Source organism: Chrysemys picta, chromosome 7 (assembly GCF_011386835.1).
Source record: "Chrysemys picta bellii isolate R12L10 chromosome 7, ASM1138683v2, whole genome shotgun sequence".
Lineage (NCBI taxonomy): Eukaryota > Metazoa > Chordata > Testudines > Emydidae > Chrysemys > Chrysemys picta.
In genome coordinates this window covers 83,915,240-83,943,192 of record NC_088797.1, presented here as the reverse complement: position 1 = coordinate 83,943,192, position 27,953 = coordinate 83,915,240, and the positions used below count along the sequence as shown (strand labels likewise).

At 41.9% G+C, this 27,953-nt stretch overlaps 1 protein-coding gene across 17 annotated transcripts in view; it reads left to right on the top strand.

Moving 5' to 3' along the window:
• CTNNA3 (catenin alpha 3) overlaps positions 1-27,953 on the top strand; it is a 939,042-nt gene that overhangs the window by 205,054 nt on the left and 706,035 nt on the right. For all 17 annotated transcript variants that reach the window (XR_010589482.1, XM_065553430.1, XM_065553429.1 and 14 more), the window contains one exon: positions 2,967-3,170. Coding sequence is in view for 16 of the 17 variants with exons in the window: in XM_065553430.1 (XP_065409502.1) it covers positions 2,967-3,170 (204 nt within the window). In the remaining variant the exon portion in view is untranslated. The remainder of the gene's footprint in view (positions 1-2,966; positions 3,171-27,953) is intronic.

The following is a 27,953-nucleotide window of genomic DNA, read 5'->3' as shown; positions in this document are numbered from 1 at the left end:
GACTAAACTATGTACAGAATAGTTTTTTGCCTTTTGTGTCATAATTTTTATTTATATAACCCTTTTGCTGATTTTTAAAGTGTTACATAAACAGGACAGGTGAAATATTATCATGTAAAGCAACCATAAACACATGAAAAGACCTAGGTTCACAATTTATGATTAAAACTCTACTATCTACACAATATACATAGACATAAAATGTAAAAACTTAAATATCTTAGAAACAGTAGCCAATCAGTTGTTTTAATTGTCATATTTGAATTCAGCACATCAAAATACATAATAAATAGCATATTTTATCTCTGAAGCAGACGACGTCTCAAAAATTGTAGACCAGTGTTATCTTTCCCTTTTTATAGGTCACCTTTAAAAGTCTGTAAAAAGTGGACTGACTCATGTTGGATAAGTACAGGTAATGACTTCCCCTTTCAAACACCAAATTTGATTAAGAAGCTCAGCCTCTTAGTAGGGGTCTGGACTTAATTTCCTTGATTTGGGCTGGAGACCAATTTTACTTACCTTGGCTTCAGCCTCTACTCTTCTCTAGGTTTTTTTTTTATAGTAGTTCTTTTGTTTTAAACATGTACTCGATTTAGCCTTTGCTGGTAAGAGGCTCCCAGCATCCCCAAAAGACTAATGTTGAACAAAAATTAGGAATAATAATAGAGGCTAATATTTTGCAGTTTGCCCATTCAGCCTCTTGAAGTGGCAATGCTGCATTTTTGCCCCCACAGAATCACAGAAATGTAGGGCTGGAAATGACCTTAAGAGGTCCTCAAGTTGACCCTTAGCACTGAGACAGAACAAGTGTACTAGACTATCCCTGACAGGTATTTGTCTAACCTGTTTTTAAAAATATCAAATGAAGGGGATTCTGCAATCAACCTTGGAAGCCAGTTCCAGTGCTTAACTATCTTTATAGTTAAAAGTTTTTCCTAATATCAAACCTAAATCTACCTTGCTCGTTACTTCTTGTCTTACCTTCATTGGACACGAAGAACAATTGATCACAGTCCTCTTAATAACAGCCCTTGACGTATTTGAAGATTTATCGGGGTTCCCTCCCCAAGTCATCTTTTTTCCTGGCTAAATGTGCATAGGTTTTTTAACCTTTCCTCATAAACCAGGTTTTTCTAAACCTGATAATTTTTGGTGCTCTCCTCTGGACTCTCTCTCCAATTTGTCCACATCTTTCCTAAAGTGTGGTGTCCAGAATTGGACACAATACTCCAGCTGATGCCTCACCAGTGCTGAGTGGAGCAGGAGGACTACCTCCTGTGTCTTGCATTCAGTGTTCCTATTTATATGCCTCAGAGTGATATTAGCCTTTTTTGCAACTGCATCATATTTTTTGACTCATTCAATTTCTGATCCACTAAAACCCCAAGATCCTTTTCAGAAATACTACTGCCTAGCTGTTTATTACCCATTTTGTAGTTGTCCATTTGATTTTTTTTCCTTCCTAAGCATAGTAGTTTGCACTTGTCTTTATTGAATTTCATCTTGGTGATTTCAGATCAAATATCCAATTTGTCAAGGTCATTTTTAATTCTAATGCTGTCTTCCAAAGTGCTAGCAAACCCTCCCTGTTTGTTATTATCTGCACATTTTATAAGCATACTCTCCACTCTATTTTCCAAGTCATAAATGAAAATATTGAATAGCATTGAACCCCAGATTAACCCCTTCACGACCCCCGTAGGCACTCTTCTTCCCTATCCCCCCTTTGATAGCAAACCATTGGTAACTACTCTTTGAATATGGTCTTTCAGCAAGTTGTGCATCCATCTTGTCTAGACCACATTTTCCTAATTTGCTTATGTCAAAAGCATTACTAAAATCCAGATATATTACGTCAGTAGACTAGTAACCTGTGTTCTAAAATCAGCAGAACCCATTCACATAATCCAAGATGGCATCTTTCAACTGTGGGCAAGCGCTGCTGGCTTCTTTTTTGTATTCAGAGGAGACCCAGATCTCTGAGAGTGCAGTCGTGGGAGGTTTTGAACATCCCCAGGCTTTAAAATGAAAAACAATCCACTAATATAAAATCTTGTGTCCAGGAAAAAAAATATTGTAGAAGGATACTAAGTATTAAATAATAGTATTAAAATTACTTATAGTGCCATAAACGTACACAAGCAATTTCTAGCTTTTGAGAGTTTACAATCTAAAGTAGACAAGACAAACATATCATGTGAAGGAACAGTTCAGGAAAAGGGAGGGTAAGGAAATGGAAGACTTATGGCCCTACAAAAAGGAGTTTCAGGGAAGGAATTGAAGGGAAAGAGGAGTTAGGTAGACAAAGGGTGAAATTCTGCTCCATTTAAGTCAATGGCAAAACTTCCAGAGGAAGGATGATCTAGTGGTTAGGGCTTGGCATGAGACTTAGGAGGCTGGATTCAGTACCCTGCCTGGCTACAGACTTCCAATGTGGCCTTGGGCAAGACACTTAGTCTCTCTCTGCCACAGCTTCCCATTTGTAAAATGGGATTTTTAGCACTTCCTTACCTCACAGAGGTTTGTATGAATGCGTTAAGTATTGTGTGTGATGTGCTCAGACATCACAGGGATTGGGGTCATATAAGTACCTAGAATAGGGTGAAATGCTATTTGAGGGGAGGAAACTAGCAGTAACGTAGGAGTGGGGGCGACTTTATGATCCAAAAGGTGAGGATGAAGATCTTGAATTTTGATGTCAGTGAAAATATTGAGGGACAAGGTAGGTATAAAAACAACAAGGAGTCTTGTTTTTGTAGATACAGACTAACACGGCTATTCCCCTGATACTTGACACCATGCAAAGTAGGTATAGTGGATGTGAATGTGGAAAGGGAAGATGCCTTGAGCATCATTATTTTGGATATATTTGAATGGCAAAGTAGTGGTAAGAGGGAAGATTGGAAAATAGAATGTTACAGTTAGCCAGGCAAGAGATGACCAAATTTCTAATTTTTTTCTAGAGTTTAATCATATTGGATCCACTTACAATGAATGAAGAAAAAATAAGGCCATCACTAGAGAAACGTTTGGAAGGGATTATCAGTGGGGCAGCACTGTTAGCTGACTCTTCCTGCACGCGTGACTTTCATCGAGAACAAATAATCGCAGAGTGCAACGCCATCCGCCAAGCTCTCCAAGATCTTCTGTCTGAATACATGAATAATGTAAGTGACCAGTTCTTTCCTGTTGTTTTTGTGTGTGCTTCAAAGCACATTTTCTACATTGCCATGCATTATGTATAATCAGTCTGGTAATCACCGGTGCCTTTTGACCTTTTACTGTAGTTTTAATAATGCAGGCTACTTATGTATTTATTAGAGTGCCAAAAGTAGTAGTTCTCATGCATGTATGTGGTACACAAGGCTGGGTAAAATTTTGTGGATGAATAGTTTATTCACCAAAAAATGCGGTTTCAGGTAGACTGAAACTACTTGCAAAATTGGGTTAATTCAGTGAATAGTTGGCCTGCACTCCCTCCCCCTTCCCAAATTGATGTTTTCTAAACACAATGTTTGATTTTCCATTTTGAAATGACATTTTGTTTAGAATTTTACCCCCCGTACATTTAAAACAAAGGAGAGAGAGAGAGTAAAAAACACCCGACAATGAAACAAAATGAATAAAACAAAACAAAATCCTGTTTCGTGTTGACCTGAAACAATTTTTCTCCCTTGAGATTTCTTGGTTTAGCCACTGAAACGAAAAATCAGTATTGCTCAGCTCCATTGGTACGCTCAGGGAAAGCCAATTATTCATCTTCAAAATGAGCAAGATTTATCCTGTCCCAGGCAAACTGTGAAATATCTTATATCAGAAACTGAGGGATATGTAGATTACTTTATCTGTGATGTATGTGTCACAGAGTACTATGTTTCTTTGAATGCTGGGGATTTTCTTTATAATTTTACTTCCTGGTGGTCTCTTAGAATTTGAGGACTGGGATTCTAGGATTTTCTACTTATTTCTACAATATGCAGCAAATTTTATGAAGTTTTGCTTTGTGTTAAAATCTGAGTAATCCATTTCCATGTATTCTTAACGTAAACATTCAGGCACTCATAACTGATCAGTAGAAGAACAACAAGCTGTACATGTTGAGATCCTCTAAATGCAAAATTTTAGGGCACGGAATGTTGAGTAAATCCAGAAATCTGATTGCCCAGCATGCTTTATAATGTGTCTGTGGCAAATCTTTGAAAAAGTGATAGTTTTTATAACTTTTTTTTAAAAACTGATTTTTAGATCTGAGTATCTAGTTTGATACATAGCTAAGTGCACTGCCAGACACAAAAAATAAAGGTGGTAGGACAGATACCATTAATATGGGGACAGTGCACTAACATCATGGGTTTCTTCTGGAAACATCATAATCATTTTCAGTAGACACACTGATATTATCTAAAGCTACTTTGAGATGATGCATCTGACACAGTCCATTGAGGGGATGATTGTTTCTCCTTATGGGAGCTGAAATTGTTTTCTTTTTTGTAGGTACTGCTAGTCGACATATCTAAGGCCATTCTGGGGTGTGTGTGTGTGTGTGTGTGTGTGTGTGTGTGTGTTAACCTCAGGATAATAAAGTAGAGAACTTTAAGAAAATCTTTGTATTCCCAGGTGTGTATTAGTCTCACAGAGATTATACTTGCTGATCTCTTCCTCTAGTCATTTATTATAATTAGAGAAAATCTACAGCAATATTAAATTAATGTCTGTGAATTCAACTTGATATTTCAGGCTTGAAGTCTATAAAGATACTTTTAGTTCTGATTCTTTTCACCATCAGCATTAATTTGTCTGAATCTACAACGAACTGTTAGCCTCTCTGGCAATACTTTCTGAACGTGAGTAAGAAATACAATATTTCTTACTTCAGCTCAATTTGAACTATAATCATTGTAAAATGCACAAAAGATTTAAAGTAATCTTAAAACATTTGTGACCCCTCTTAAAAATAGCTTAGAGTTAATTTGTGGTTTATTGTAGATAATTCTTCAGTGAGTTGTTTAAATATAAGAAGATAAGAAAAATTCTGTCAGTGTTTTATCTTTTCAACGTTATTGCAGAAATTATGTTGAGGCCTGTTGTTGTTACTGGACGTGATGATAGAAGCAGCCTCTTATTCAAATTATTAAGGTCCCTTTTGTCTGTTCTCACATAGTAAAATGCAAGGAAAGGGACCCAGTGTGGCAAGGAGCTCTGGGAGAATAGACTTGTGTGCCTGTGCAGAGCCCCACTGATTTGATACTTTGATTTCAGTAGGGCTTTATGGCAGAAGGATCTGCCATTGCAGATATCATTGCTGGATAGGGGCTTATTTCTGTAAAGTTTGCTGCAGAATTGTATTATAAAAATGACATCTTGTTTAGCACTGTAAATCCTACAGAAGTAATGCCTATATTTTTCCACAAGAAGGGAAGAATTTTGTACAGTTTAATCTTTAAAAAAACTTAAAAAAAAAGAAAAAAAAAGGGCAGAGGCAATTCTGCTGCAGGTGGGCAAATTAATTAACTGATTAGAATGAAAGACACACATCTTTCAATCTATTGTACTTACCTTTATTTCCTAATATTCAAGTTGAAATCCCTTTACTTTCTTGCAAGATGTCTTTTTATTTTGATTGCAGAATTTGGAAAGCTGCCTTCATTCTTCGTGTTCTGATGCCATTATATTCCATTTCTTAGAACTAATCCATACTCTGCATCTATCTTTAACGCTATTTCACCTTAATGGGTCTATTTCTATAAAATGCCCAATTTTTATATATTGTGTTAAAAGTTTCTATTCTTCTATGAGTGATGTCCCTGTGGGTGCTCCACTTTAGGTATTGAGTGCACCTGCGCTTATAATTGGAGGTTTGTGGTAGCAGTGCCTGGTTGGGTCACACATGCACAGCCCCCATCTTGCACTGCCTCAGGCAGCTAACTGGCGCTGTGTGACCAACCCTCCCTCAGTTCCTTCTCTATCTCCTTTGGCTATGAGTCAGAGCATTCAGCAGCACCTCAGAGCTTAGTTAGCATAGTATACCTTTGTTAATTCTAGTTTTGTTATATAGTTAACTCCTTTCATGTACTTGTCCCTGTTTATTAAAAATACCTAAAACAAACAAAAAAACCCCACCTTGTTTCCTGACTAGAAATAGGTTTTCGTTGAACCGTTACTCCTGGTTTTCCTCTTGGGGTAGGATGAAACTCTGCCCTCAGTGGCATGCCTCATTCTCTGGGCTTTAAACATTGCCTCACCTGTAGGTTATTGATCCCAGTATTGGGTAGGCACGCTCAGTGTGTCTGCTGCTTAGGTGAACCACATGTGCCTCAAAAGTGCCCTCATCGTCACAAACTGACAGCCCAGACCAGGAAAGCCAGAGACTTGCAGCTTAAACTGCTGATCATGGAGAAGTCTCTCTGGCCGGTGGTCTGAACCAGAAGCATGGACATCCCCGCGACACAGTTCACTGACTGCAGCGTCTGTCAGGGGCTCTTCTTTGTCTGTGACTCATGCGACAGACCACCAAGCTAAAAAGATGGCTAAGAAGCATACGCTGCCGGTGTTCCCCAAACCAAGAGACCTTGTTGGTACCGACAGCACTGACAAGCTTCACAGCCAAGATAGCGGGACCTCCCGGTATCATGGGTAGTGTGAAAGCTAAAGACTCCAAGAGAGCTAGCCCCAATGCACGCACCAAGGGGAAACAGAAATCCCATGCCTTGGCACTGGCGGAGCCATCCCAACACTCTGCACCAGGCACATCAAAACAACTGCAGCCTATGTTGCCACCTCCTGTCAGCATAGCACAATTGACAGGTGCACCCATACAGACAACAGCTCCACAGCAGCTGGTACCCACCATTACCACGTCAACGGCACCAAGGCTGTCGATACCACAATTCTTCCTTCCCAGAGACCTCATGATGTCCTCGACACCCGACTCTCCCATTCTCAGCACCGAGATCAGCACAGCACCATCGGTACCGAGCCGCCCCACCACTCCACCACCATCTGCTCCCCCTTTTTCGAGTGAGGATGAGGGAGAGACATACCCTCGCACCACTCTTCCACCACCCATGAAACGATCAAACCGGCCCTGCCACACAAGGGGTACTATACAGGGGCCAAAGAACAGCAGTGGTATGGGCACCCATGGATGGCACTTATGCCCTTCCCTCCACAGTGGCAAGATTGGGCCCATGGGTGGCATATCCTGCACACCATCTCAAACCTCTTAGCCCACTCAGGGAGGGTACACAGCAGTCACCTGTGCCGTTGGTACCGGGACCATGTGAGCCCCCTGAAGAGATGATGGGAGAACAAAGAAATCTCTGACCAGGATGTTGAACCAACAACTCATTTTTTTTCATCGTCCCTGGACAACACCATCATGCACCCTCCTCACAACATGGGGGTGACTTTAGATATTTCCAGGATTTCTATAGGAGTGTTGCAGATTCCCTTGACATCTCACTGGAGGAAGTGTAGGAGACACAATATAAGCTCGTTGACATCCGGCAAACATCAGCATAATCTAAAATCTCTTTACCCATGAATGATGCAATCATGGAACCTGTGAAACACATCTGGCCAGACCCCTGCAACAATTGTTCCAACCTGCAAGAGGTCTGAAATATTATGTCTTTGCAAAGGTAACAGAGTTTCTTTTTTTACATCCCACACCAAACTCCCTGGTAGCGGATGCTGTCAATGAAAAAGGCAGACAATCATATCTTAAAAATACACTGTATGACAAAGACTGGAAGAGGCTCAACCTCTATGGCCGAAAAGCTTATTCCTCAGTGATGCTTCACCTTAGAATTGCTAATTATGAGGCATTATTAGCTAAATACAACCACACAAATTATGGCAAAGTATCAGATTTTATTGAATTTCTCCCTGAGGAGAAAAAAAGAGTAATTCGGTGCACTCATTTCCAAGGGCCAACTGAGCTCCAGGACGGCACTGCAAGCTGCCTTATATTCTACAGATACAGCAGCACAATCTACAGCCACCGTAATGAGAAGGGCATCCTGGCTGCATCTCTTTGACTTCCCCAAAGAAGTGCAAGCAACAGTGGAGGACCTACCATTTGAAGGGCCCAAACTCTTATCAGCCAAAATGGATGAGTCTCTGCACACCCTCAAAAACTCAAGGGTGACTCTGAAGTCCCTAGGTATCTATACTCCTAGGACAAAGAGAAGACAATGAAGGTATTACAACCCACATAGATTCCGGTCCACACCATATTCACAGAGACACAGACAATACGAGCCACAAATTCAGAAACAACAGCCCACAAGGAGACGACAACCTTCAAACCAATCTACCACATCTCATCAACCATCCACAAAGCAGCAAGTTTGAGATGTTGGTCGAGGGCCTGAGACCCCTACATCTCCCAGCACTGAGAACTCCTACTATCTCCCAGCCATTCGGAGGCTGTTTAACCCTCTACTACTCAGTCTGGCAATCGATCACTACAGAGAAGATGGGTGCTGGAGATAATCAAAGTTGGATACTCCATCCCTTTTACTTCCAACTCCCCTACCCATTCTCCCTTCCCGTCCCTCTTCAGGGACCCCTCCCATGAAGATCTACTGCATCAGGAGGTAACCCATCTTATCCATCTAGGAGCAGTAGAACTGGTACCAACAAAATACAGAGGGACAGGTTTCTACTCAAACTACTTCCTCACAGAGAAAAAAACAGGAGGATGGAGGCCCATTCTCGATCTCTGATGTCTCAACAAATTTGTCAAAACCAACACTTCAAGATGGTGACAATGGCCACCATTATCCCAGCATTAGGAAAGGGGAGACTGGCTCTTGGCTCTTGACTTCCAGGATGCAAACTTCAACATAATGATTCACCCATCACATCAGAGGTTTCTCTGATTCGCTCTTGGACCCGATCACTTCCAATACAAGGTCTGGCCCTTTGGTCTCTCTATTGCTCCGCGAGTCTTCTCAAAGGTACTCGCAGTAGTCACTGTGAATCTTCACAAGAGAGGAATCATGATATTTCCATACCTTGGTGACTGCCTACTGAAAGCAGTGAATCGACTAGCGGCACTAGAGGCTACCCAACAAACAATAGATCTCTTTATGCAGTTAGGTCTTCAAATAAACACACAAAAATCGACCCTCACACCAGTACAGGAACTGGAATTCATCGGGGCTTATCTCAATACACCCGAGGCAACAGCACCTTTACCAAGGCAACGCTCTCTAACTCTAACACATCTGATTGCCACATCACTGAACAGTCCCCAGGACTTTCCTACAATTACTGGGCCACATGACAGCATCGACCTTTGTCATCCAATATGCAAGGTTACATATGCAAACCCTACAAGCTTGGCTCCACACTACTTATTCCCCATGAAGGCACAGTATAAACAAATGTCTCACAATGCCAAGCAAAGTAAAAGACTTGTTATCCTGGTGGACGCAACCACACAACGTACGCCTAGGAGTGCCTTTCACCCAAACCCCTCCTATATTGACTATTATAGGTACCTCATAGGTTGGGGAGCACATCTGAACTCACACTCTGCTCAGGGCCGTTGATCCCCAACAAAAGACAGTCTTCGCATAAATCTACTAGAACTAAGAGCTGTTCGCAATGTATGCACCAATTTCCTACCCATGATCAGAAACAAGACCATACAAATTCTCATGGACAATTTAGCATGCATGTTCTACATAAGCAGACTAGAGGGTGCACACTCAAACTCCCTGTGTGCAGAGGCTATGAGACTTTGGCACTGGTGCATCCTGCACAACATCCACATTGTAGCAGCATATCTGCCTGGATGTCAAAACACTACGGCAGATGCACTCAGCATCAGCACTCGGAACTTTTTCTCAGGACCACGAGAAGGAACTCAACGTCAGGGTTCTCCACAACATATTCAGATAATGGGGGATTCCCCACAGTAGACCTCTTTGCAACAGAGCATAACACCAAATGCCCACTGTTTTGCTCTAGGGCTCATTTCCTGAATGGCACAAATGCTTCACAAGATCAAAGAGGACAAGGCCACAGTAATAATGATAGCCGCCACATGGCCTTGTCAAACATGGTTCCCCTAGATTCCCAGAATGTCAGCGTGCAGATCTCTCCTACCTCGTCTCCTGTCCCAGGACTCAGGACAAACCCTGCACCTGAACTTGGAGACACTCTGCCTCAAAGCATAGTTGCTCCATGGCTCCAGGGACCTGAAATTACATGCTCCAAAGAAGTCCAGAGCATTTTATTAAATAGTCGCAGACCAACTACCCACCACACATACTTACACAAATGGAGACATTTTGATTCCTGGTGTCACAGGAAGCAGACCACATCGGTATTTGCACCCTTACCTTTGATTCTGGATTACTTGCTTAAATTTAAGAGATCAGACCTCTCTATTAGCTCAGTCAGGGTACATATCTCAGCCATAGCAGCTTTCCACCATAAGATAGATGGTGCATCAATTTTTGCACACCCTACCATCAGATGTTTTCTGAAAGGCCTGAACAACATTTACCTCAAAATCTGCACTCCCACTCCAACTTGGGACCTCAACTTAGTTCTCCAGGGCATCACCAGATATTTGTTCGAACCATTAGCCACTTGCTCGTTTCTCCAACTGTCAATGAAGGTGGCCTTTCTAGTCTCCATTACATCCACAAGACGAGTGGGGGAACTAGGGGCTCTCATCGCTGATCCACCCTACACAGTATTTTCAAAAGATAAAATCACTTTCTGATCACATTTCAAGTTTTTACCTAAGGTTGCCTCCTCATTCCACCTCAACCAACCTATCTACATACCAGCATTCTATCCTTAGCCACATAAGGATAGAGATGAATTATTCATTTCAATCACGGAACAATCAAAAGGAGACACTATATTCAAACAGAGGCTCTCCAAATGGAATTCAGAATGCATCAAACTGTGTTACCAGCAACAGAACCTGCAACTCCCTATGGGGATTTGTACACATTCCAGCAGAGCAATGTCGACTTTGATAGCTTTTCTGAACAGTATTCCCATTACGGACATATGTAGAACTATCTCTTCCCATATGTTTATGCAGCACTCTGCATTAGAGCAGCATGCAACATCTGATGCATTATTCGGACTTACCATATTATCCTCTGCCATGACTCCGAAGCCCCTCCCTTCCATTGGAGGGCACTGTTCTGAAGTCACCTAAAGTGGAGCACCCACAGGGAGAAGAAGAAGAGAGGGTTACTCACCTTGTGCAGTAACTGAGGTTCTTCGAGAAGTTTGTCCCTGTGGGTGCTCCATTACCCTCCCTCCTCCCCTCTACTTAGGAGTTTCTCACTATGCTCTGCAGTAGAGAAGGAATGGGGGCGGGGGCAATTGGTCGCACAGCGCCCTGGGACTGCGCATATGTACCCAACCAGGCACTGCTACCATAAATCTCCGATTACAAGCACAGGGGCGCTCACCACCTAAAGTGGAGAACCCACAGGGGGATACATCTCGAAGAACCTCAGTTACTGCACAAGGTGAGTAGTAACCCTCTCTTCTTGGCTGTGCACATAATTTCTTTTATTTTGATTTGAACATCAATTTCAGTTGATTTGTGTGTGAGCTTAAAGTGTCACCAGTTTCAGAACTGCTAAAATGAAAGCACATTTTGGTTCTTGTTAACCCTATGTCATGTATCATAGTCGTTGCTATTTGAAAGTCAAAATATGCCAACAGGTACCAAAAGTTACCACAATTATTTCTTCTTGTTAAGTACATGGGAAAACTATACTAATCTAAATTGGGGCAATGGCTGGAATAGGCTGCATTTTTCATGGAGACCATGATATATTAGTTTACTGCACTAACTTTTTCAATGTATAGATGAGACATGAGCTGGAGGAGACTACAGTGAAGCAAATATTTTTATATTTACAATGCTCTATAAAGGATAAATCCGGACTAAATCCGGCAACTGGATAATACCTTGTTATGTTTATGTAGCTCATTTCAGCTGCAAATTGAAACGAGACAAATTGAGGCTAGAAATAAGATGCAGGTTGTTGTTGTTGTTTTAATAGAATGAGGGTAACTAATTATTTGAACAGCTTACTTTGGGATGTGGTGGATCCTTCATCACTTGAAATCTTTAAATTAAGGTTATTCGAATGATACTCTTTAGCTCATCCAGACATTACGAGCCTGCTGCAGTAACCACTTGGTGAAAATCTATGGCCTGTGTTATGCAGGAGGTCAGACTAGATGATCATAATGGTCCCTTCTGGTGCATCTATTAACAAAACTGGGATTATTTTTTCTACCACAGAAATGAAGACAATGAGGTTTTTTTAAGAGTATATGAGTCTAGGTCAGAAAGTGAAGAGTAATTTATCCAATTAAAAGTGCAAAGGGAATTATAGGGGATCAAGAAGTAACTGCTCACATTTGACTGTTGCTAGGATGGCAAGTAACACTTCTGCTCTTCTGAAAAATGACATGGATTCTTTAATTACCATAAGTAGCTATTCCTTGGGTTTTACATCTGATCTGAAAGACAGCACCCCCAGAAAGGAGGTGGGAAATAGGTTTGAAAGACTTAGGTGTTAGTTATCACATTTTTGGTTAATTGAAAGGAGTGAATTTAAAAGGTGTCTTTTTTTTATAGCCTCTTAAAGTGCACTTGCTGTATGTATGGAATTAATATTGATTATATTGAACTTGCAGGGAGCACTGTGCTCTAACTGAGAACAATTTATGGCCCTTTGTGAGTTTTGGATTAAACAAATTTCTCAGAGATCTGATTATCAGTTATCAAGGAGCTCATTTCACAAATCTACCTCAGCAAAGAGTATAAAATTTAGGAGAGAGTGATAATTTTTCACAAGCTTCTGAGCAGCTGTAGAGGAGACATGACACTGAATTGAACTGTAAAAATTCAGTAGACCTTTGTTAACATAGGATAATTTGAGGACTATATTGTGATTGCCCTACTGGATATAGTGGCTGACTGACTCCGTAAGGAGTACCACTGAACAGGTAATGCTTGTTACATATGAAGTCAGTGGAGAAAAATGAATCCCAGTCTAGCCCTAAATATTCTAAGTAACTAAAAGGTGAGAGATGGTGGTTGTGGTGGTGTTCCAATACCAGTATATTCTTATTTCTTCCTATCTCTAAATTTCTGACTTGAGTCCTAAGCGTGAATTCTTGGGTCCATTGAAGTCAGTTGTAAAAATCCCATTGGCTTCAGTGTGGCCAGGTGTTCACCCCAAGCCAGGAGAGATATCTCCTCAACAGCTGCTGGCTTCTATAGGCATGAATCTCTGATTCATTTGACCTTTGTCCTCTTAAACTGTACATTTTATCACATTTAAAGTTGTAATGATTTAAGAGTTCATATTTCTTTGTGAGATGTGCTCCTTGTAATATTTTACTGTAAACAACTAGCAGTGCTGCCCTTCTTCTGTGCTGCTGCTGGTGGTGATTCTGTCCAGCTCTGAAGGCAGTGTCGCCACTAGCAACAGTGTAGAAGTAAGGGTAGCAATAGTGCAGCGCCCCCCGCCCCACAATAACCTTGCAATCCCCCTACAACTCCTTTATGGGTCAGGACCCCTACAATTACAACACCCTGAGATTTCAGATTTAAATAGCTGGAATCATGAAATTTACGATTTTTAAAAGCCTATGACCGTGAAATTGAACAAAATGGACCATGAATTTGGTAGGGCCTACACATATGTGATCCTGGTTTAAACAAACACAAATTAGAGGGGAATCTTCAAGTGTTGCAGAATCAGCATTTCTAAAATTGTATAACTAACAGTGAAATAAGTTTTAGTTAGCCTAAGGGACAGAATTCATGTCAAAAAATCTCATGCTTTATCACTTCCAGTAAATATACAAACATGAATATTACTCCAACGAGAGACTGCTGAGCTAGAATTGATATGCAAACTAGACACAATCAACTCCGGTTTGAATAAGGACTGGGAATGGCTGAGCCATTACAAACATTGAATCTATCTCCCCTTGTAAGTATTCTCACGCTTCTTATCAAACTGTCTGTACTGGGCTAGCTTGATTATCACTTCAAAAGTTTTTTTTCTCTTACTTAATTGGCCTCTCAGAGTTGGTAAGACAACTTCCACCTGTTTATGCTCTCTGTATGTGTGTATATATATCTCCTCAATATATGTTCCATTCTATATGCATCCGAAGAAGTGGGCTGTAGTCCACGAAAGCTTATGCTCTAATAAATTTGTTAGTCTCTAAGGTGCCACAAGTACTCCTGTTCTTCTTTTTGCGGATACAGACTAACACGGCTGCTACTCTGAAACCTATGAATATTACAGACAATCAGAAGAGTTTGTAACACTCAAAACTATTGCTAGACTTTTTTTAAAGAGGAATGTTCAATACAGTGTTTCAAACTGATATTCGAGTGCTGAAAAGGGGTTTTGCCCTATACAAATAATAAAGACACTGTTCCTGCCCTGAGGAGATTATATTCTGCAACAAACAAAATAGCCAGACATATAATAAATTGCAAAGTAGGGCAAAAGGATAAGCTTCAAGTATAGCAATCTTTCAGTAATTGTAGCTGGATTAGTAATGTACAAACATACTTTCTGAATTTAACACTTATGGATATTGTTAAAGTACATATTTACACTGTACAAACCATTAAATAACAAAAAAGTCAATTTTGTGAGTGTGGGAGGGGTAATTAATGGCAGGCTTGTACAATGTCAGCTGTACAAACTTAGAAATAATGAGCAATTTGAAGCTACTAATAGAAAACCTTACAGAATTCCACTGGCTCAGTGATTTAGAAATAAAATCTTGATGAACGAGTATGCTGGGAGCAATGTGGAAGTAAGACATTTGATGATGATGAAGTTAAGGCCCTGACCCTGCAAATACTTACATATGTGTTTAACTTAATTTATGGGGGTAGTCCCATTGACCTCAATGGGAGTGCACACCCAAGTAAAACTTAGCATATGTGTAAATATTTTCAAGATCAAGACCCAAGGTTGTACCAGTGTAAAAAGCATAACAGGATAAGGGATGGCAACCCTGGCACTCTTAATGTTCCAATTCCGTAATACACAGCACTACTCTTCCAAATATAAAGCATTAGAGGACTACATAATTAATGAAATGAAAAAAGGCTTCAGTGTGTTAGAAGACAAGCAGAGGAAGTACTTGTATTCTGCTGAAAAAGTTTGCAGAAAGTTCTTCCGGAGATTGCGGAAAGCCTTCAAAAATATTGATAACATAAAGGACAAGTAAAGAGTATTGACAATGGTGAAAATGTCTGGAGATGATTTAGAAATGGATTCCAAATGAGTATCTTTATATTGTTCTTAGCTCTAGTGCTCAAATGGAAAAGTGAGCAATTAATATATTCATAAAAGGCTTTTCTTGGAGGAAAAGGTTCAGGTCAAGATTTTAAAAAATGGGAGTCTAAAATCTGACTCCTAAATCCACATTTAGGCACCTAAATAATTGCCTAGATTTTCAAAGATGGTCAGTGCCCAATAGCTCCTATTTAAGAGCTTTGGCCCAGATCTGCAAAGGAACTTAGATCCACAAAACCCCTGCTCAACAACTACTGCCTAATTCAATAGGCACCTAAAATCCCTTGGTGCCTAACTTTTTGCTGTAAAATGTTCTTAAGGCATGTCTGTCTCCAGGAATGTGCATTGCTGTTTCAGGCAGGTGTCCAGGCCTCTCAGTGCAGCCACGCCAACTTTCTAATGTGTTGGGGGTGCTTGACCCGTTGGCTCTGCTCCAGGCCTTGGTAGGGTTGCCGGGAGTCCAGTTTTTGACCTGAATCTCCACTTGAAAAGGGACCCTCATGGCTTTGGTCCTGGGCCACCCCACAACATTTTGGCACCTGAGGCGGGGATCTCAAATGACGCCCCCATGCCCCCTCGCTTGGGCCAAAACTTTGAAAGGCCTCAATTCTGCCTTCTTCCTGTTCTACTCCTCTCATGGTACTGCTCTGCTACCTACCCCAATAAATGAGAACTAGCAACTTAAAATGCCTTGTTCAAAAATGTTAAGTAACACTTAACTTTCAAACGCCTGAACAGCAAATGTAACTTTTCTTGTCTGCATAGTAAACACTGGCATTTTTATCTCTTTGAATAATCAAAGTGGTGCTTTCCATGCCTTCTTGGTTGCAAAGATTTGAACTGCTTCCTGCAAGTCCACAGTCTGGGCCAGCTCCTGCTCTATTGAGGTAGTTGCAAGGCCGACCAGTCGCTCCTGTGTCATTGTGGATCATAGATGTGGTTTTTATTAACTTCAGCTTGGAGAAGCTGCATTCTCCACTGGCAACTGTTACAGGAAGTGTTAGAAGTATGCACAGAGCAACAAAAGCATTCGGAAAGAGTGTGGTCATCTTACTCGTGCACATATATTCCAGAACAGCCTTTGGAGTTGATCCTGCTGAAATGTATCTTGAAAGGGCTTTCAGTTCATCACCTAAATCTCTCGCATCAATATCGCGCATGTCATCATGTGTCAACACTGTCTCTAGTGCCCTGCATTGCTGGTGTAGGTCATCTTCAGGTATAGTGAGGAGTTTTGGAATATCATACAACATCCCAAATCTACTGCTGTGTTCCTTGAGCTGCATGAAACGTTCTTCAACTGACTGTATTGCACAATCTAGCACTTTTCAGAACGTTTTGAAATCCCTCATCTGACTGGTAAGACTATAGGTATGACTTTGCTTTGTCCAGTTGTTCCATTGCTCCAGCTATATCAAGGTCAACAGCTTGGAGTCTCTTGCTTACAACATTTATTTCAAACAGGATGTCATGCCACAACACTAAGCCACACAGAAATTTGAAGTTATGTATGTTTCTGGTGATTCCATTTCCCTCTGCCACTGTTCTCCCACGAACAGTTGCTGTCATAGCACTGTCCTCCATAATGGCAACTATGGCATCATCTATCTTCCCAATTTGGTGTTTGATAGGCTTTATCTCTTCCACTCGACTTTCCCATCATGTGGCACTCAGTGGTTTCAGTGTCAGAGAAGATGTTCCCAGATGTTGCTTTAAAATTTGCCATCAATGAGTTGTTGCAGAGAAAAATACATAGATGCTTTGAAAAATTCAGCAGCCTCACTAGAAGATGATACTGCATCACTGACCACCAAGTTCAATGAATGAGAACTGCATGGGACAAAAAAAGCTCGAGGGTTTAACTCTAGGATCCGTGTCTGCACTCCTCTGTTCTTTCCTCTCATGTTAGGACCATTATTGTAGCCCTGACCTCTCATGTCAGTTATTGCAATTCCCATATCTTCCAGCTTTTTAAGAGCACGTTTGTCATACCAGCTCCTGTAGTATCATCGATGTCAATAAATTCTAGAAAATGCTCTCTGACTGTCACCATTGCAGGGACATTTTCACTAGGTTCTGTTGTTGTTAGAAAACGCACCTTAAAGTTGTTTGTTCCTATGGCTGATGTCTGGTGCACAGTCCAGAATAACAGAATAATATCTTGCTGACTTCAGATCTGCCACAATCTTCTGTTTGACTTTTGTTGCCAGTAACTGTATGATCTCATTTTGAATTGTTTTTCCAAGATAGTATTTTGCCAGTAAAGAGACTCTGATGCAATCTTCTCTTGATGCTGATCATCTGTGGTGGCCTTTAACCATAGCCTCATCTCAAGCTCTTTCCACCTATGAATGTTCTCTGGTGATTTGCTGCCTTCTCATGGCATGGCAGATGTCTAGCCAGATTTTTCCAGTCCTTTGTTCCCGTAGAACCCAATGTGGCTGGAACATTAGACTGGAAGAATTTGCAACAAAAACAGTATGCACCATTCTGGGTTTTTGAGTACATAAGCCATGGCCTCTCCACTTTGTTACCATTGGGGATTTCACGCCAGTAATGTGTTGGATGGAAACTTTGGGGAACACGAAGTTTTTCACTTGCTGTGGCCCATGAAGTACAAGGAAGTCCCTCAGGCTACTGCTCAAGTGGGTCCACAGTCCTGGATCATCTAGACTTAAGGAACTAAACTCAGCAGCAGCTGTTTCTTGTGCCTCCACCACACTCTTCTCTGATCTACACTTTTCTTCAGGAAGGTGCCCTGTTACATCCATTTGAGATGGAGATATGGATGCTGCAGTAGCTGCCAGGTCACCTGCACTCCAACTAACTGGAAGATCCCGCATCTCCTCACCACTCACATCCTGAATGGGGCCAGAAGGCTCACCGTGAACATTTGTGTCTATGTATCTCAGGAGAGCTCCTTCCTGCTTAGATAGAAAAGCTTCCTTTGCTTGCTTTCTTTTTCTGAATGCCCCAGAGGGGTGTTTTCTTCTTTCACTCATGACTGCTGTTCTGTGCCAGCTATAGTGGCTCTCAACACTCAGTTGAAGGGGACAAATAAGCAGGCTGGTAGCAGGGCCTGAGTGAGGGAAGATATCAGCCATTAAAAGTCTGGTCAGTGGCGCAGCAGAGTAAGGCAGGCTCCCTGCAACTCCCGGAAGTGCCATTATGTCCCTGCAGCTCCTAGGTGCAGGAGTGGCCAGGGAGGCTCAGCGCACTACTGCGCCTCGAGCACCAGCTCTGCAGCTCCCATTGGCCAGGAACCATAGCCAATGGGAGCTGTGGGGGCGGCATCTGCAGGCAAGGGCAGTGTGTGAAGTGTCCTGATTGTCCTTGTGCCTAGGGGGCCACAGAGACATGCCGGCCACTTCCAGGAGCTGCCTGAGGTAAGCACTGCCTGCACCCCTGCCCCAGTCCTGAGCCCTCTCCTGCAACCAAATTCCCTCCCAGAGCCCACACCCCCTCCCACACTCTGGATCACCTTGGCCCCAGCCTGGTGAAAATGAGCGAGGGTGGGGGAGAGTGAGTGATGGAGGGAGGGGGGATGGAGTGAGCAAGGGCGGGACTTCAGAGAAGGGGAGTGGCAAGAGTGTTTGATTTTCTGCAATCAGAAAATTGGCAATCTTACTCCTTGCCCCCACCCCACCCCTTCTCCCAAACCCCTACCTTTCCCCTCCCCCACTACACTCCTTCCCCCAAGTCCCCACCCTTCCCCACCTCTTCCTGCCCCATTCCACCCCTCCCCTGAGCGCGCTTCACCCTTGCTACTCCCTTCCCCCCAGCACCTCCTGCACACCTATGAACAGCTGATTGCAGTGGGAGGAGCTGGGAGGGAGTGTGGGAGCTGGCTGCCAGTGGGTGCTCAGCACCCACCATATTTCCCCCATGAGTGCTGCAGCCCTACAGTACCCACGGAGTCGGTGCCTATGCCCCAGTCAAGCCAGGTGAAAATAGGTGTTGTCCTGCTTATTTATCTAATCTGTGGGGCCCAGTTGGGTAGGTGTGTTCTGACTATGCCTAACTCCATACAAAACGGCTGGGGATTGGAGCTGGGGACAGAGGAAGACTCCTTTATAACTTATAGCCCAGTGATTAGGGTATTTACCTACGGTCTGGGAGCTCCCAGGTCAATTTTCCCCCTCTGCCTGATGAGAAGGATTTGAATAGGAGTTTTCTACTTCTCAGGTGATTGCCCTAACGATTGGACTAGAGAGTCATTTTCACTCTCTGGTCTAAATAAATATTAATTATTTATAGAAATTGCAACAGCTTCAACATCAGAATGTGCTGTAGTCTCGTGGTTAGGTTACTCACCCTAACCCTGTTCAAATCCCTTCTCCTTATCAGGCAGATGGGGCAATTAAACTGATGTCTCTCATATACCGAGTGAGTTCCCTAACAGCAGACTACAAGGTATGAGAGGAAGTTTCCTCCTCCTCCTCCTTCATTTCAACACCTAAGTCCTTTTCTGGATCCAGGTGTTTATGCCCTGATTTTCAGAAGTTCTGAGTCCTCAGCAACTTCCCTAGGCGTTATTAACAGCTACTTGGTGGTCAGTACTTCTGGAAATTATGCCATAAATCCATTTAAGAGACTAACTTCATGCTCCTGTTTTTGCAAATTGTCGCCTATAGCTTCTGTGCTTAATTACTACCAATTCCTAGTTAGGGAGTTCAGAAAAGACTAATTCTGGTTTGATTGCTTATTAGTTTTTATTGAGAATGTTTTCATTTTATCTAGTTTGCTTTTGAAGGTTGTTTATTTGCCTTGAGGGAATGAAAGAGTTCAAACAGCTTAATTGACTCAGGAATAAAGATGATGCTGTTTAAATTTAGAAATTGAGCCAGCAGCTATCATGGAAATATAGTAAAAAGAAATATTAATTTGTGCCTATGTTCTGCTTGGCTGGTGAAGTCCAGAGAGGAAATATTGGCTCCATTTTTGGAGGACTTTTGGGGTAAAGTAAGGGGCAGGCTTCTCTTAAGGAAATGTAAGTCACTCATTGTGGCACTCTGTCCCCCTCTTGTCATGGCTAGGCCAGAGATAGAGGTTGATAGGTCTTCTGCAGTGGGGTCTGTTAGCCATAGCTGTAGCAGGCTCACCACGAAATGGGGACTGAGGGTATGTCTACACAGCTGTTAAACACCCACCATTGCCCTGTGTCAGCTAACTTGGACTTCTGGGGCTTGGGCTGTGGGTCTGTTAAAATTATGGTGTAGACATTTTGGGTCGGGCTGGAGCCTGGACTTTGGGACCCTGGATTCTTGGACCCTCCCAGCCCCGCAACCTGACCTGGGTTCCGCTGACCCAGGCCAGCTCTGGGTGTTTGATTACTGTGTAGACATATCCTGAGTGCCATATGGCATGAGTGTGGTTACAATTGTTAAGCCTAGTTTAAGACTCAATCACTTGATTTTTGTTAATGTCAAACTATCAACCTGTCTCTAATCTCTTTTTGTAATGGAAAGTTACTGACACCACTGTATCAAGAAGCCTAAGATTTGCTTGATCTCTGTCAGTCTTCTTTTAGCCCCTGTTATGGTACAAAGACAGCACTTGTGCTTTTGGTCAATAGTGATAATCTAGTGGTGAATGAAGATCAAGCATCGGTGTTGGTTTTAGTGGAGCATTGTGCGCTAAACTGTCTTCATTATGAAGGTGACATCCAGGTTCAATCTCTCTCCATTAAACTGGGATGGTGCATTTGAGTAATTCTCCCACAGCCTACCTGAGACAAGTGTTTTGGCTAAGACTTTATCTAGACATGAAGGAAATAATGTTGTGTACAGTAGATTGGAATAAACCACTAGAGGTATAATATTTGATGCCTTATTCAGGGAGTACATCTCCCTTTGTAGCACTGCCAAGTTATGGGTCTTGTTAGCTTCTCAACTCCTTATGCCAGTTGGATTATTGGGCATCTGTTCTTGGTCAGAATATTGTGTGGCTGTCCCTTCATAATTTTTATTGACTTTTGGAGCATCTTGAAAGGCCTCTCTTTCTTCACAGGTTTTTTCTTGATGTTGAATGCCTGGGTAATTTTGATGGGGAGGTGTTGGGTTGCTGGGTAGAGTGATGGGGCCACTGAGCTGATGTGAAATATCTATATATTTAAAATTATTTGAATGTATGCCTTCTAAATTTGGAAAGGATTTTTTCCAAAAGCCTAAATTAATCTGAGGTTTAAGTTGCCAATACCAGGACAACCCTTAGGATCATGGGAACATGCAGCTGACCTAAAGCCACCCCAATGTTGCTAACGTTTGAGGTGGTGATGTATCGCAACGTTGGGGGATGCTGTGAATTTCTCAAACTATAGGCAACACAATAAGTTTTGAGTGAGTTGCCTACAGTTCCCCCTTAGCCATTAGAGGCTGGTGTACTGTTTGTGCCATAGGTCTCAGCAGTAGCAGAGTATTCCTGTGCACTCTGAGCAGGGCCGGCTCCAGCTTTTTTGTTGCCCCAAGCGGCGAAGAAAAAAAAGATAAAGTGCCACGATCGGTGGCACTTCCGCGGTGGCTCTACTATGCCGCTTCATTCTTCGGCAGCAATTCGGTGGCAGGTCCTTCCCTCCGAGAGGGACCGAGGGACCTGCCGCCGAATTGCCGCCGAAGACCCAGAGGTACTGCCCCGAGCACCTGCTTCCTGCGCTGGTGCCTGGAGCCGGCCCTGGCTCTGTGCAGGGCAGAGCCCTGGAGCAGGCAAGAATAGCAGGGCCAGCCCGTCCTGAGCTTGCTGGTAGTAGCCTCATCCCTCCACCACCATCCAGCAAGGGGGAGTGTGTTTAACAGCCCACACAAATGATCTTTCCTGCTTTTGGAAGCTGGACTCCGCTTCAGGATTTTAGAAGAGGAGAGTGTGGCTGTTGGATCTGTCTAAGGGTGGAGTAGGGTGTGGGGAGCAGGGGAAGGGGAGTCAAGGAGCAGGTATGCCGTGGAGGGATCTGCAGTGGTATGGAGGGCCAGGGTATGAGGGAATTAGAGGGCATGTGTGCAGGGAGTTGGGGCCTGCGTATTTGTGTGCAAATCATGTATGTATGTAGGGTTCTGTTTTCAACTTGGGATTGTTGGATACACACTGGGGCTGGGAGGTAGAGTTCAAAAACAAAACAGACACCATTTTTTTAAAAAGAAAAGTCATGATTTTTTAGGCTGATCATGCTTTTGTTGTGTTCTGACTCATGAATTGGAACACTCTCTCCTGACCTGTGCAGAACACTCCTCAGCCTTAGCTCAGGAAGTGGCCCTCTATTTCTGCACAGAGGCTACTTTTCGAATTTATACCCATACTTCCAGTGATTGATAAGATTTTGTGAGGTATTTTATTGCCACTCTTACCATTAGAGCTGAGAAACATATAGACACTTCAGGCTTCATATTATCTGTGCTTTATGATTTCTTACTGAAGGAAGTTTTACCACTTCCCTGGGTAGAGAGGAGAGACTATTTTGGTTTGTAATCATAGTTGTGTAATGAATCTAATATTTGAGCCTATCTACTATATACATTTGCATCTTTTGGTGGAATTATCCTTTATTAATTCATACATTATACTTGCTATAGGAATGGGTTGGCTTTACCTTTAAGGTAGCTTGAATGTGAAAAAGATTGGAACTCTATAAACTCAAAATAAGGAAAACAAATGAATCTCTTATGACACATGCAGTATTGAATGAATCAAATATTAAGCAAACTTAATTAAGAATTGTACTAGATATGAAAGAGATCTGTTGCTTTTTCATATCTAGTACAATTCTTCACAATAATGTTTACATCCTGCATCTCTCTAAAGAGTCCTTTACTCTTCTTCTGTTTTATGGTTTACAGCCATATTCTAGAGCACTTTTCCTAGGAGAAGCAGTAACATTAAAATGTGATCAGACAGATTGGTTGGATTCATTAGAATCAAGACTGGCAAGCTCTGGATATTATAGTTTCACCTCACAACTGTCCATATTCTGATGTCAGGGCTTTCCCCCCCCTATTAATTAAAATAGGAAGCATCTGTTTGTGTTCTCTTTCCCCGCCACCACATTGGGAGGATTTTAAGACTCAGATGTTATGGAGCAATGCAGTCCAGTATATATTGACTTGGACTGACACCTGCTAGAATATATGTTCAGCAATTTTCTGAATCATTTTATTATTCCCCATGTGTACAGCACTAGAAGCAGACAGGTTGCTTTTTCCTGCTGTACTGGCTTAAAAGCACACTGAGCAAACACATCAACCCATTCCTAGGCTCACACAGAATTTGGGCTATTCAGGAGACTGAATGTTCACCATTCCTTATGCTGCATTGGTTTTGTGGGGGAGGGAGGGTGATTGGTGGTGGTAGGGGAAACAAATGTTCTTATGTGTAAACACTGGTCTTTAATCTCTTCAAATCTATTTGGGATTTATTTTTCCTCAGTGGACAAGATTTCCTAGGTATTTAACAAACCCCTCCTTTTTTTTTTTTCACTGCCTGACAGCTAGTGGTAGGCTTTTTTTTTTCTCCTCTAGGCAAAGCTGCACTGGTGACATGCATAAAATGTTACCCTTGCAGGAGCTCACTGTCACCACCAACTGGCATCTGAGATATCGCAGATGCTCCATAGTTCAAGTTTTACTCTTGTCTCAGATACAAGTGTGTTTTATTGCTGGCAGCTGTTGGTAAATGCCACCTACCTGCCTCAACAAGTGGGGAGAACTTGATGGGGCCAGTGGTGAAAGGTGACAGTCCCAGCAGCAAGGGAGGGAGACACTCACTAAGGCAGTGGTTCTCAACGAGGGGTACACGTACCCCTGGGGCTATGCAGAGGTCTTTCAGAAGGTACATCAACTCATCTAGATATTTGACAACAGGCTAGATAAAAAGCACTAGCGAAGTCAGTACTAACTAAAATTTCATACGGACAATGACTTGTTTATAGTGCTCTATATGCTATACACTGAAATGTAAGTACAATATTTATATTCCAGTTGATTTATTTTATAATTATATGGTAAAAATGAGAAAGTAAGCAATTTCTCAGTAATGGTGTGCTGTGACACTTGTATTTTTATGTCTGATTTTGTAAGCAAGTCGTTTTTAAGTGAAGTGAAACTTGGGGATACACAAAACAAATCAGACTCCTGGAAGGGGTACAGTAGTTCGGAAGGGTTGAAAGCCACTGCGCTAAGGGACACCAGAGCTCTTCTTCCTCCCCCCCCCGCCCAGAGTCTCTGGCACCCATTGACCGGCTGGAGAAGAGGGGTACTGATTCCCCAACTCCCAGGATTTAACCCAGTGCAGGGGCCATGTGGAGCCTATTTTGGCTCACTTCGAGCAGCCCCATGCTAACCCTCCAAACTAGGAATAGGAATCTGGCCTGACAGATGCTGTGGATCTAGCCAGTTGCCTATTTGGGGGTTGGGAAGGAATCTTTTCTCCCATGGGCCAATTGGCAGATGACCAGAGAACTTTTCACCTTCCTTGCAGCACCTTCAAGCCACAGTGGGTTAAGTAGGAATATGTTTAGCACTTAACTGAGGTACTTGTTTGAGGAGTTTTTGTCTCAACTTGCAGCCAGTTTCCAGTGGGTTAAGAGAATAAAACTAACTGTTCCCAGAAGTAAAAGGCCTGGGATTTTTGTGATGGGTCTTGGGCTCGTGCGATAGGCTGAGACCCTGTGGCTTTCGCGGGCTGAGGTTCAGACCTAGTGGCATCCCCTACCCTTCTACTATCTCTGAGGAGAGCCTACCCTGAGTTACAGGTTATATGGTAAGGAGCCCTGCAACTTCCCCATTGGAACCAATTAAATGTCTGGTGTAGGAGAGTATGGGTGGTGGGCATGTAGCACACCTCCCTTGAGTTAGAGTTTAATAAAAGTTGCAGCCTGCTATTTAATTCCATACATATGTGTGTCCTCATTTCACTGCTGTCTGCATTAACTGCTGTCTGTAATATGCTGCACCCCATGTATCCCTTGCCCATTTTTTCCTCAATCCTGAAACTATCTACTTAGGAGCCCAGACCTGTTGTTTTTTCTCCAAAATTCTGTTTGATTATGACTTCTTGTGAAATTATCTGTGTAACTGCATGACTTCCAGTCTCTGCATAACTGGTAATTCAGCTGATCAATTAGAGAATCTGAGTGCATTGACAGAGATCTGCACTTTTGTGAATGTCTTTGTGTTGCTGTGTTTAGCATGCTATCAGTGTGCCTTTATTCTAGGGTAAAAAGAAACCTGTTTCAGTCACTTACAGTACAATCAAAGATCACTGCAGCTGTATGAAGTTATATATTATGGTGTCCAACTATTTGACTGCTACATCTAGCTATTATATGGTATGTATCTCATTGTCAAGTGCGAATGCCAGTGATTACTCCAGTATGAAATGGCTAAAAGGTCACAACCTTACCAAATTATAACCAAAGAAAGCCAAGATCCAAAAGTCTCATTAGAGGAGACTCTGCAAACAAAGATTGCAGTTGTGGTTTGTGTTCCCGTGCTCTAGAAACAGACATGTTGTAAGAACAGGAGTACTTGTGGCACATATCTATTTAAGTGACATCATCATAGGACCTAATCACATCAGCCATACCATCAGGGGCTCGTTCACCTGCACATCTACCAATGTGATATATGCCATCATGTGCCAGCAATGCCCCTCTGCCATGTACATTGGCCAAACCGGACAGTCTCTACGCACAAGAATTAATGGACACAAATCTGACATCAGGAATCATAATACTCAAAAACCAATGGGAGAACACTTTAACCTGTCTGGTCATTCAGTGACAGACCTGCGGGTGGCTATATTACAACAGAAAAACTTCAAAAACAGACTCCAACGAGAGACTGCTGAGCTGGAATTGATATGCAAACTAGACACAATCAACAAAGGATTGAATAAGGACTGGGAATGGCTGAGCCATTACAAACATTGAATCTATCTCCCCTTGTAAGTATTCTCACACTTCTTATCAACCTGTCTGTACTGGGCTAGCTTGATTATCACTTCAAAAGTTTTTTTTCTCTTACTTAATTGGCCTCTCAGAGTTGGTAAGACAACTCCCACCTGTTCATGCTCTCTGTATGTGTGTATATATATCTCCTCAATATATGTTCCATTCTGTATGCATCCGAAGAAGTGGGCTGTAGTCCACGAAAGCTTATGCTGTAATAAATTTGTTAGTCTCTAAGGTGCCACAAGTACTCCTGTTCTTTTTGCGGATACAGACTAACACGGCTGCTACTCTGAAACCAGACATGTTATAGTGTAGAAAAGTCAAATTATCTCTTTTGATTTGTGTTCCCTCAACACTCTCTCTCCTCCAAACAGAAGTGGCGTTCCTAGACTCATTCAAGGGTCAGGTAAATGGAGGTGTAAGTTATACGACTGTAAGTGTCTGATGGATGGTGAGAATTAGCTCACATTTTTATTTACTTCTTTTGCTTTGTTGGCATGGTATCCTGGGTAAATGTCTCCCAAAAACTAGCATCACTAGATAGCATTTTGTACTGGCATTTCTACAGAAGTTGTTTGGTTTTACAATGGTGTCAGATATTGGTGCAGCGCTGTTTGGTTTGACTTTAAATAATCTTACAATGTCTTAATTAGTCTTACATTTCGTATACAAAATTAGTGAAACTGAGAATTATTATTGCATTATCATTTTTATCAGACATTTAGCTTTAGTGTGTATTTTTGTTATGAAATGTTCAGGAAAATAATTTATTTAGTATGTTAAGACAGAAATTGAACCCTGAAATTCATTAGTAAATTTAGAGTTGAAAAGTAAGCTGCAGCTAAATTTACTTGGTTTATTTAGCTTTATAGACTTGCAATAAACTGGGAGCTATGCACATGAGCTGGAGAAAGATAATTAAAGATTTTCTCTCCTTAAGCCCCGTTCTTCATTTATTAGGTCTGAGCCAATTCACTTCAGCATTAATCGGATGCTTACTTGAGGATCGCATTGAAATAGTGTAGGGTGATGGGTAGCTCATGGATCTAGAGGAGCTGATTCAGTACAATAGTCAATAATTTGTATTTGGTATACATAAGTGCTTGAAATGTATTAGGCAGCTAAAGACTATTTTTTCCAGTAAACCTTCAGTGCTTCAAGGTAGAATAAATTCTTGATTATGGTAATAACCAAGTGTCACAAAGAAATATTAGAAGTGTTCCTTGACTAAACATCTAGCTTGCTTTTTAATCCGCAAGGATTTTTTTCCACTGTTCATACAAAATTACTGTCAATAAGAGAGATTTTAAAAAATCAGGAATGTAATGTAAATAGTGCATTCATTTTAATTGAATTTTTCTTGTTTCTTTTTTTAAGGACTTCAAAGATTGTAGCCAATTGTCTAATATTCATTTGCCATTTCTAATAAGTGTTTGTAAGCTTAACACTGGAGCTTGTATCCCTTTTGCCCCCCCCCCTGTCTCCATACCATAGTCATACCTTCTACTTGTGGCTGTCCACCTATTGTCTCTCTCTCTCCTCTCTCTCTCTAAATTTCCCCTTCTGTTTCAGGTTAGATAAGGTATTTACAGTTTAATACTTTTTTTCACGTTTATATATAAATGTAAAAATAACACTTATCCCAGACTTCGGGGACTATTGACCGAAAATTATAA